This window comes from Macrotis lagotis, chromosome 4 (genome assembly GCF_037893015.1).
Source record: "Macrotis lagotis isolate mMagLag1 chromosome 4, bilby.v1.9.chrom.fasta, whole genome shotgun sequence".
NCBI lineage: Eukaryota > Metazoa > Chordata > Mammalia > Peramelemorphia > Peramelidae > Macrotis > Macrotis lagotis.
Window position 1 is genome coordinate 88,357,497 of NC_133661.1, and position 12,274 is coordinate 88,369,770.

At 33.8% G+C, this 12,274-nt stretch overlaps 1 protein-coding gene across 5 annotated transcripts in view; it reads right to left on the bottom strand.

The window, feature by feature from the left end:
• The window catches only part of LOC141521178 (scavenger receptor cysteine-rich domain-containing protein DMBT1-like), a 96,326-nt gene that overhangs the window by 19,914 nt on the left and 64,138 nt on the right, over positions 1-12,274 (bottom strand). For 4 of the 5 annotated variants that reach the window (XM_074233441.1, XM_074233439.1, XM_074233440.1 and 1 more), the window contains 5 exons: positions 7,611-7,640; positions 4,182-4,199; positions 3,013-3,042; positions 963-989; positions 709-747 (listed from right to left, as the gene is read on the bottom strand). In XM_074233441.1, coding sequence (XP_074089542.1) covers positions 709-747; positions 963-989; positions 3,013-3,042; positions 4,182-4,199; positions 7,611-7,640 — 144 coding nt within the window. The remainder of the gene's footprint in view (positions 1-708; positions 748-962; positions 990-3,012; positions 3,043-4,181; positions 4,200-7,610; positions 7,641-12,274) is intronic. The other variant, XM_074233438.1, reaches the window with a different exon arrangement.

Below are 12,274 nucleotides of genomic sequence, written 5' to 3' on the forward strand. Positions count from 1 at the left end.
TGCAACTTCTTTCAATCTCTTCCTCCACCTAGTGGTTAGTGCTATCTCTTTCCAAAATTGCCTATTATCTACCTATTGGGATATGTCCCTTAATTCTCCAGTTGAATGTAAATTACTTGCAGACAAAAATGGTTTCCTTTTTGTCCTTGAATACTGAATGGTGTGTGTGTGTGTGTGTGTGTGTGTGTGTGTGTGTGTGTATGTATAGGTATGTTGGATATATGTAAGAAATTTTTGCTTGATTCTAAATTCTCAGCTATCACCTCTGTCTTCTGGATTCCCTAGTTTCTTCTGATCTCAAATAAGTTTCCACCTTCCACATGAAGCATTTTCCAATCTCTCTCATTGCTATTGATTTCCCCTTTATCTTATCTCCTATTCAACCCTATATTCCTTGTTTGTACATTGTTATTTGCATATTGTCACCTCCGTTAGAATGTGAACTCCTTGGGAGCAGAGACTTTTTCTGGCCTATCATTATATCTTTACTGCTTAGCCAAAATCCTGAACCAGTGGATCTTTAATAAATGTTTGCTGACTTGATTGATGTTCCAAATAGTAAAATTAATCAGGTAAGTGACCTCCAGAGAAGTGAGATGGTCCTGTGTTATGTATCATAGATTGGTTTCCATAGAAGGATATGCATTAGATATGCCTTAGAATTATAGGAAAATAAGGAACTTTCTATAAATCACAAGATAAACTTACCAGATGTGGGGCCCATCATATCTGTTGCTGAAGTGGAACCTATGAATGTAAAAAACAATAAAAATATTAAAGTTACATGAAAAGAATTCTCCTTGTCCAAAGAAAGGTTTACATTCTGTGGACATTCATAAGTCTAAATAGATACCCCACTTTTCCTCATCAGTCCTCATGCAATTAAACTGCATTATAGGATTCAAATGCATTCTGTGGATCCCCATTCCAAGAAGCAATAATTCAAGAACTAAAACAATTACCAGGTGAAGTCACTTTTGTGGTTGAACCTGAAATTGTAAAAAGACAGCAAAAGTCAAATCTAAATCCCATCTTTACTCAAAAAGTTTATATTATAAATTAAGCTATATTTCAATTTACAGGGCCTATATGTCAATTATATTAAGCAATGACACAACACAGTAGACAGACTTTGGTTGGGTTTGTGTCCTGTCTCAGGCACATACTGACCAGTCATGTATTGACTATGTGACTCTGAGCAGGTGAGTCTGTGTACTCTTTCTAGTCAATTCTCTGAGACTCTAGGTTGCCGAGAAGGTGCTGCCCTTCATTGGAGGAGGGGAGTTTTCTCATTTGGAATGTCGATCAACCATTGAAATCACAGATTACATCCCTATCCTTAATTTCAGAGACAAAACTGTTTCTAAAATGGAAAAGGAAGAAACTTTTCTTAAATGAAAGCATAAAACACAAAGAGACAATTATTAATTCAAACTCAGGACTTTTCATATTTTGTAATAAACATTTATCACAGAATTTCTCAATCCAAATCTTTGAGTAGCTGGTGAAATTATTTCCAGTCTTGGCCAAGTACATTGAACTGTGATTCTTTTAATTCTGCATTCATATGGATTACAGTAGAACTTTATTGGCACTTGGGTAGTGCAGTGGATAGAATATCAGAAGTGGAATCAAAAGACTCATCTTCTTGAGTTCAAATATGGCCTCAGACATTTACTAACTGTGTGACCCTGGGTAAGTTACTTACCCCTGTTTGCCTAATTTTCCCCATCTGTAAAAAGAGATGGAGAAGGAAGTGACAAAGACACTAGAAAAATCCCAGATAGGGTTAAAAAGAGTAAGACACAATTGAAAAAGAGTCTATGCTTTATGGAATTTTCCCCCTACCTCCATTAATATTATGGGCTCAAAAATAACAAATTCAAGATTAATTTAAATTTAAAGATTAATTCAAGGTAAATTACTGGATGATAGACCAATGATAGAGATCATCAGTAAATTAAAGGAAATAAGAGTATCTGGGGTCATTCTCAATTGTTTTCTTTAGTATGAAGAACCACTATTAAATTCCATAAAACATCCCCGAAAGATTCTTAAAGGGGCAGATGCTATTGATAAACCCCCTGACAACTGAAAATTGATTAATATATTCCTTGGTTCTGGCAGTCCATCACCAAGTTGGATCAGTTTACTAGGGATACACCTCTCCATCTTCATCTAGATTGGTCTTCAGAAACCCAACATTGTCAATTGTGAGGATGTTGCTTCCTATCACTCCCTATTTCATTTTACTTTTTGACAGACATTCGAATGAGCAGTTGGATGGAGAGGAAGTCCAGGTGAACTTCCAGTTAGATAGACTAAATGAAAACAGTTTAGTCTGAAAACCTCGTCTTTTAGTATTTTAAGGGAATAAGGGAATAATTCTAATGTCCTTATTTTGAAGATACTGAGCTAAGAAAGATGTAGTTTCATTGGAATGGTTTGCCATTTTTTTCCAGTTCATTTTACAGATGAGGAAAGTGAGACAAAAAAAGGTTAATTGACTTGTCCAGGATCCCAGCCACTAAGCGTCTGAGGACAAATTTGAACTGAGATCTTCTTGTCTCCAGGCTGGGTCTTTTATGCACAATGGTGCCCACCTAGCTGCTTAGAAAGATGAAGAGACCCCTCTGATATCACATAGCCAGTCAAATGGCAGAACTGGTCTTTTCCCCTTTCTGTCAAAGTTCATAAGATTGTCAAGGATTTAGAAAGGGACTTGTTTATCAAATTACAGAATTTCAAAACTAAGTGTTCACCTTCTGAAGGTTGGAAGAGGTGTGTTTATGAGAGATTAAAGAGAATCATTTGCTTGGCTTCCTTTCAGAGATTTGGTTTTTATCTAGTGGTAGGGAAATGGAGAAATTATGTATCTTGAGGGGAATAGATATTCAATAAAGAGTGACTAATTTAATATGAATTAGACATAAACATTCCTTTTCAATAAACAAGTATTCTGTGATCAGTCTGCATTTCATAAAGTGAGAGAGTAATAGAAAAAACAATTACCAGATAACGAGGTCACTTCTGTGGTTGATGCTGAAATAGCAAAAAAAGTCAGTGTAAATAAAATCTATATTCTATATTTTGAGTTAGTTTTTCTCTTATATGGCAAGCCTTTCTGTTATTTTGGCAAAGGTATAAAATGCTTTTTAAAATTGACAAGTTTTTTGTTTCTTATTTGAACTTATGAAATGAACAGAGAAATATGAAGACAGAGAGTGAGATTTTCTTCTTTGCTTGTGAAAAGTTATTAGATCTCTATTATTTGATGATGAATAAAAGTATTTCCAGTAATGAAAGAAATTCACTTAGAAACTGGGAAGCTGTTTAAACCATCCAGATATAAAATAATGAATTCTTAGAGTTGAGATGGCAATACCAAGAACTGTCAAATAGCCAAGGTACTAATGGTACACCAGGTGGATAGCATGAAATGATGAATAGTCATATAGAATTCCAAAACTTCATTTCAACCAATTGTTTCTAACTTCTCACCCATCAGAATTGCAAATGAGGATTAGAATGGTCAGCTATGCATTGCCCTTCAATTCCAATTTTGTTACATGTTTTGACAGATAAGTGGGTGACTTGTAGGAAATAGGGAAAGCACAAAATAATAACAAATTAAATTGATAAAAAAAATTAACCTGAAAAATCCTAGAAGGAAGAGCAGCAAGAGACTTTAGAGTTCATCTACCACAACTATTTCAGATTATAAATGAGGGAACTGAGGTTCAGGAAAATGGAATAGCTTTTCCATTGTCCCATAAACAATCAATAGTAGACTGAAATCCATTTCTTGATTCCTACTCCAGAGCAATTCCTATCCAAATTTATAAAATAATAAAGGGTATGGGAAAAATAACGTTAACTTGTTCACCCAATTCAAGAATATTAGAATTAGAGATTAGCTTCTGAAATTGAGAAGGAATGAATTTATGAGAGATAAAAGAAAGTTAAATATTTAATATGATTTCAGAGACTTCCTTGGGTGGAATAGTGGGAAGGGGAGATAGTATGTACTCATATTGAGTAGTACTCTATAAAGATTGACTTGATTTGAATGAATGAATGAATTTGAAATTATTTAATAGGAATTAGGCAAAAAACTATTTCTTCTGAACAAATAAGTCTTGTCTACATTCCATAAAGCAATAAAACTTTTTAAAACTTACCATCATCTGTGCTTGATGCTGAAATGACAAAATTAAATAAAATCTATATCTATCGGTTGAAGGTTTATGTAGTTTTTATTTATAGAGTATATGTTTCATAAATATTCAGAATGGACAAAAATAAAACAGAAAATATGAGAAAGATTTTCTTAAATGAAACTGTAAAGAAGAAAGAGAAACTCCCAAGATAGAAAATTTTCTTGTCTGATTGTAAAATCTCATCATAGATTGCTATGTTTTTGACAAGCTAGTGAAAACATTTCTAGCCACGGCATAATACAATTTGAAGTAGTGTTTATTTTCTAGTTCAGCACTAATAACACATAAAGTAGTACTCTTATATTCTGGTAAGAGTACTTGGGGAATGTTCTTAAATTTTCTTTTTGCCATGAAGGGCAGATATTATATATTTTTTTAAACAAAAATAATCCTTGGTATTGTTTTTAAGGACTTATTTGAATGGACCATAAACTGGTGTTGCACTTGATGATCTTTATGTAACATAGTTAATTGAAGAATTCTTTGGTTATAAAAATTCAAAACTACACTTCCTGGAGATAAGCCTCTCCTTATTTAGTTGGAATCTGAAAGAAGACATCCTCTATTGCTCAGCTTCACATCACTTTCTGTCTTGTCATACCTTTTTTACAGAAATTTGACACTTGGAGAAAAAGAGAAATCTGAAGAAGCCACAAATTGGATTGATTGAATAGAAGAATCTGGAAATCATGTCATTCCTGAGATAAAAGAGATCCTATGGACAATCTACTCCATCCATCAATAAACCAACATTTATAAAGGTTACTATGTGTTAGGCACTGTGCCAGGTGAAAGAGATACAAATAAAAAGAATGAAATAATTTCTACTCTTAAGGAGATATTATTTGAATGGTATACAATACAGACAGAATAATTACAAAGAACTAATTTATGTAAACATAAGGTTGTTTGGGAAGTAAGATAATGTGGGGGATCAGGAAAAAAAGCTGAGTTTAAGGTGTTGCTTGAACATCTACATCTTAGAGGAAGAAAGGGATTATGAGTTGGAGATGAGGAGAAATTATGTTTTAGGAATAGGAAATGGCCAGTGTAAAGGTATGGGAGTAGGAGATGTAGAATTGTGTGTGAGAAAATGAATGAAGGTTATTATGATTGGACTGAAGAGTATGCAAGGAAGAATTTTATACAATGGTCCTAGAAAAATAGGTGGGAGCAAAATGCAAGGAGATTATGAAAAGAGAATTAACATTGGTAAAGGAAGCACAAAAATACTGAAAATTTAAACTATAAACATCAAAATTGGTAAATGATAGAAGAGGTACAAAAAATGTCGCAAAAAATTTTAAAAACTAAAATTGGTCAAATGAAAGCTAATGGCTGCAAGAGACATCAAGAACAATAAAACAAAGTCAAAATACTAAAAATATTAGAAGAAAATATAAAATATAGGAAAAATGATGATCTAAAATAGATTTAGAAAAGGTAATGTAAGGATTATTAAACTGCAATCACTAAAAAACAATTTAACACTCTGCACAAAGGGCTGCAACTTTCTGTATATCCTTTCATGCCAACAATTCTGTTACTAAATCTATACCCCAAAGAGATCAAAGAAAAAAGAAAAGAGCCTACATGTGCAAAAATTTTTTTGTAGCTTTTTTGTTGTGACAAAGAATTAGAAATTGAAGGGATGCCCTCTACTGAAGAATGACTAAATAAGTTATGACATATGAATGTGGTATAAGAAATGATAATGGGTATGATTTTAGAAAAACCTAAGAAGATATATATATATATATATATACATATATATATATATATATATATATATATATATATATATATATATATATGAACTGGTACACAATGAAATGAACAGAACTAGGAAAACAGCATACTCAGTAACTGAAATATTTTAAAGATAATCAGCTATGACAGACTTTATAACTGATCAATACAAAGATCTACCACAGCTCCAAAGGGCTCATGATGTAAAAGATTTCCTACTTTCAGAGAAGTAACTGAGAGATTCAGAGTCCAGATTGAATAATATTTTTTCCTTTATTTTTCTTGCCTTCTCATTTTGAGTAAGACTAATATGGAAATATTTTCTATGACTTTCATATGTATAATGGGTACTTATTATTTGCCTTCCCAGTGGGTGGGGAAGGATGGATAGAGGTAGAGAATTTAGAAAAAATGAAATTGAAAAAGAATTATTGGACTACTTGAAAGGTATGATAAAAAAGGCTAAATACCATATTTTAAGAAATTATAAAGAATTTACAGTATATCAGGCATTAGGTTAATTTCCATGAAGGTAAAAAAGCAGTTCCTGCCCTGAAGGAGTTTGCATTCTAATGAAGATTTTTTCTTTTTCTTTTTCCTCTTTTGATTTATTTATTTTTTTTATTAGGCAATGGGTTAAGTGACTTTCCCAAGGTCATACAACTAAGTAAGTATTAAATGTCTGAGGCAAGATTTGAACTCAAGTCCTCCTGACATCAGGGCTGGTGCTCTGTCTACTGTGCCACGTGACTGCCCTTCTAATGGAGATTTCTAAAGGAGGCACTAGAGAATTAATATAGAATAGAGGAAGATAATCTGAAGGAGAAAAGACATTTGAATTTGCACCTAAGGAATACAAGGAAAGGTTCCTAGCAAAAGGTGGAATTTTAACTGAAGGAAGCCAGGAAAATGAAGAGTTCAAAGTGAGGGGTCAGAGCATTCCAAGAATGGAGGACAGGTAATGCAAAGACAGGGAATTGAGTATCCCATTCAAATATTTGCTATAGATCTATGTATCTGGTTCACAGAGAATGGATTAAGAAGTAAGGTGTAAGGTTGGAAAAGAGTGAAGAGTAGGTATAGAAGGGCTGAGGCATAGGAAGAGGTGGAATTATATGTTATAGTCAGAAAGGTGAATATTGGAGTTTTTGATAAAGGAGTAATTGTGAGATCCAAGGTGCAACCATCCCAGTGTTGCAGAGGATGAGTGAAGAAATAGATGAGGAGACAGATGTACATTTAGATGAAGTAACTAGTACCAGGTCAGGGAAAGAAGTATTCCCCTAATTCTCAGTTCTGTGTCCTTTTCAGTACAATTTTTAAAGTCCTTAAAGGGTGATAGAAAGGACTTGTCCACCACAAGCTAGAACATTTAAAGTAGGGTTTACCCTCTCAAACTTTGAAGGGGAAAGTTTATGAGAGATAGAAAAATTATAACATATGACTTGTTTTTAGAGACTCAGTTTATATAATAGAGGGAAAAATAGACATACCAGGGGCCCATGGCCTCTCAGAAAGAGTAGGTAGTAATTATGGGTTGATATAGTCTGAATTGGATATCAACACTATTCCCTTTAAATAGTCAGGATATTTTGTAGCACATCTGAATTCCATAAAGTAAGAAAGAAGCAAAAAAGTTACCTGGTAAAGTGGTCATTTCTGTGGTTGATCCTGAAATTGCAAACAGAACACTGTAAATAAAATATTTCAAGCATTATATTTTCATTTAGAAAATTTCATGAATTTGATCTTAGACATACTGGGACATCCAGTTTGAGATGTGGAAAGGGGATCAGAGAGAAGTGAAGGGCTAAATTGATATGAGTCATTATTTTTGATCACATCAAACAAGGATGCAAACCATAGACTTCTAAAATGGTGAAGACTCACTATCATTCTTCATAACATTAGAATTCCATAATTCCATAATATTAGAAACAGATTTTACCTTTTCTGAAGTTCAGAAGAAGCAGGTTTATAAAAGTTTAAAGAATGTAGTGTGTTAAACTTGACTTTAGAGACCCATTTGTATCTAACAATAGGGGAATGGAGAAAATGTGTGGTATTCAGTAGCTATTGGTTGAATTAATTAAATTTAGATTCAAACACCATTCCCTTTCAATAATGAAGGCATTCAGGGACATGTCTGTATTTTAGAAATCAAAAAAGCAGCAATTGAAAGTTACTATATAAAGTGGTCATATTGGTAGTTGATACTGAAATAAAAAATGATAGTGGAAATCATACAAATCTCATCTTCAGGAAGCAAGACTTTTATGAGTTATATTTTATTTATGTAATTTATGTTTCAAATTTGTTAAGAATAAATACCAAAAAAAGAAAAAAAGAATAATTACAAGATGGTGGATTCTAAAATGGGAAATAGAAATTTGTTATGTTTTTTCATGAATGAAAAGATGAATCAGAATCAGAGAAATCCTAGGGTAGAAGAGAAATTTTTCTTATAAATAGTTATAAAGTATTTTATCTTTGATTCATGAAAATCTTTCCAGTCACAATCATACTACAATTAGAAACCGATTTTTCTCCTGTTTTGTCACTATTATATAAAAGAATTCTTTGATATTTTGGGTTTAGGTGACATAGAAAATAAATTGAAAATAGAATTAGGCAAATTCATGATTGATAGATTGTAGGGGAGAGATAGCAGTTAATCAAGAGGGTTAAGGCTGGAACATCCCTGAAGTTTTCTCTTTTTTTGTGTGAAAACGAGTATCATATCCTACATAAAAATATCCCTCAACACCATTTGGAGGGTAAAGGGGAACTAAATTGAATGAACCATTAGGCAATGGAACACATAGATAATAGAGTTGATTTACGAATCTTTTGATAACTCAAAACTAAGTGATCAGCTCATGGGTTAAAGCTATGTTGGTCCCCTGAAAGTAAACATTGTCCATTAATCACACTATACTTCACATTACTTTCTGATGTATTCTCCCTCTTGATAGAGATCTGACCAATCAGCCAAAAAAGAAACTGAACAAACCAAAAATTCGATAGTCTAAATAAAAGATCTCTACGATCTGAAAATCACAATATGAGACAATAGTGATAATCAATTCCAATCATTAATAAATAAATTTTTATTTTATTCTTCCTATCTATCCTGCATGATTTGTATATAGTTGTTTGCATATTCTCTCCCTCATTAGACTGTGTCTGAAGGCAGTGCCTTTCACCTTTTTTTTGTATCCCTCTGGCACAGTTAATGGGAACAACATAGCTAGAGAACTAGCAGAGTAGGTGCTTAATAAATTCTTATTTATTAATGGAGCACTTTCTATGTCCTGGTGATATTCCAGGATCTGAAGATAAAAATATAGAATCATGAAATAATTCTCACTCTCAAGGAGTTTACATTTGAATGGATAATAAATAGATATCTAAGTATGTACAGAATACATATAAAGAGAGTATTCAAGTGGTTGGGAAGAAAGATACTAATAATTGTTGGAAAAAGGCAAAACTTCATGTTGGGTGCATTTGACAGGCATCTTGAAGGAAGGGAAGAATTCTATGAGATGAGAAAAGAATACATTTTAGGCACAAGTAATGACCACAGAGATGGAAAAATGGAATTCCCTATGTGAGAAATATAGCAAAGGTCAATTTTTCTGGATTTTACAGTATGATTATTATAACAGGGCTAGAAAGATAGGTTGTGATGCACTTTAAAATATGAAGATAAATATTTGTATTTTATTTTAGAGTCAGTTGATTGAGGATGGTCAGATTTGTGCAAAAGTGAAATAATACTGAGGGCAGCCAGGTAGAACAGTTGCTAGAGCTCTGGGTCTGGCAGCAGAAGACTTGAATTCAAAACAATTTTCAAATCTCTAGCAGTGTAACTGTGGACAAGTCACTTATCACTTTTTACCCTTGTTTCCTCATCTATGAAATGAATTGAAGAAGGAAATAACAAACTACTTCAGTACCTTTGCCAAGAAAACCCCAAATGTAGTCATGAAATATCAGACGCAAAAGAAAAATAACTAAATAACAACAAAAAAATAATTTGAAAACAATATCAAAGCCAATCTGGAATAAGGAGAGAGATTTGAGACAGGGAAATGAACTAGGAGACTGTTAGAATAACCTAGGAGAGAAGTGAAATGAGCCAGAACCAAAGTGATGATTGTGTGAAGTGGTAAAAGAAGGGTCACATGGAGAGATGTTTAGGAGGAAGTTATGGCAAGATTTGATACCTGAGTCAAGAGGAAATAAATAATTATGATTCTGAGATTATAAATTTTAGAAATTAGAATCATAATAAATAGAAAGAGGGAAGTTCATGAAAGGGTTAGAATGATAACAAATTCTGCTTTGTATATGTAGGGCTGGTGATTTCTTTGGGACATACAATTTGAATTTCCAATCAGTAATAGATGATATTGAATTGAAGCTCAGGGGTAAACCTGGGTTGAATAAATCTATGAGTCATACATTTGTGAGTCATCTGCAAATCAATATGGAAGCTGATGTTGACCCCAAGAAAGACCCCATAAAAGAACAGAGAAGATCCAGAACAGAATCTTCATGAACCTCCACAGTTAATGGGTATCACAAAACTTAAGAATCTGCAAAAAACATAGACAAGGAATGGTCAGACTGTTAGTAGGAGAATCAGGGAAGAGCAGCATTTCCCAAACCCAGACAGGAGAGAACATTCAAGAGAGTAAGTGACCAGTGGTAACATGTTTTCCATCAGCAGTTCTGCTTGGTTTCTCCAAGGAACATCATGTCTCTCTAAGGACAATCTGATCAGATGCAATCTCATCACCACGCAGATTGACTCAGGTTTTGAGACTCAGCCCTTGCCTCTCTCCTCTGATTGGAGAGCTGAAGGGTGGAAGGAGAAACTTCCTACCAAAGTCTCTGCCCATTCTAGGTAATTGTATTTTCTATCAATGCCTCTGCTTGGTTTCTTTAGGGAACATTATATCTCCCTCAGGACAAGCTGAAAGGAAACAATCTCATTCTCACCATACAAATTGAATCAATTTTTGTTACTCAGCACTTTCTCAGCCCCTCCAGTTGCCTGAGGGTAGAGGAAGAAACTCCTACCCAGTCTTCCTTCCTAGATGGCTCTGAATATCCCAGATTACTATTTTCTATCAATGCCTCTGCTTTCTCCATGGCACATTATGATGTACTCACCTGATAATTCATCCCTTCTTTTTCAGCTTCCCTTTGTGTGTTGTCTTCCCTCTTTAGACTGCAAACTTCTTGAGGGAAGGGACTATTTTTCTTTCTTTTGTTTTATTCCCTAGTGCTTAGCAGTAGGTGTCTAATAAGTGTTTATTGAATTGAGTTGATCTTAGTAAGGATAATGATGAAGGAAAAGGATATTAGATGTGACCATTAAGAAGTCATTGGTTAAAAAAAAGAAGTCATTGGCAATCTTGCATTCAGTTGAATAATGAATTCAGAATCCATAATGAAGTGAATCTGGACAGTGAGAGGAGAGGATTTGAATGCTAAGGATGTGTAAAACTTATTTTAGGAGCATGACTAAAAAAAGAGAGAAGAGATACAGAAAGATATCTTGGGGATAGTTGGGTCTAATGAATTTTTTTTAAACACTGGGGACAATGAAGTATGTTTGAAGATAACATGGAAAAACCAGTAGGTAGGCAAGAGATTGAAAATAACAGAGTTTTTGGAGAAGTTAAAAAGGAGAACGTTTGGCCTTAACAAGGAGAAGGGATATTTCGTTAAAGAGAGTAGTGACAAGATGGGAGAGGAGGAAATTATGTCAAGAGGTTTAGAGATGAAGAGACTAAGGAACTCAGTGAATTGCTTCAATTTTCTTCAGAAAATAAATGAATGTATCATCTGAGAAGGCAGAAGGTAGAGGTGTGGGAGAAATGAGAAGGGAATGGAAGAAACTTTCTGTTGGAAATGGGATAGGGAATCAAGATAGAGAAGTGAGACAGGGAAGAATGACTAGTTGTAGTGCCCCTATTGAAGTTGAACTGAAGCTGGATAACATGCATATCTAATCTACAAAGTCAGCATGGTTGTATGATTTCTTCCAAGTGGAGTTGGAATCAACGTGTGCAATAAGCTTGAGTGAGAAAAGCAGATGATGGCAGTAATGCAGAGCTAGGAACTAACAAGAAATGGGGTGTGACTGGACAAAGGGGTGACAGAATGGAGAAGTGACAACAAATTAGAAAAAAATAAGAGAGTCAATCCAAGTAGTTGGAAAGAAACATACTTGCACTTGTTGGAATGAGGGAAAGCATGTTGGTTATGTTTTGAGAAGCATTTTGAAG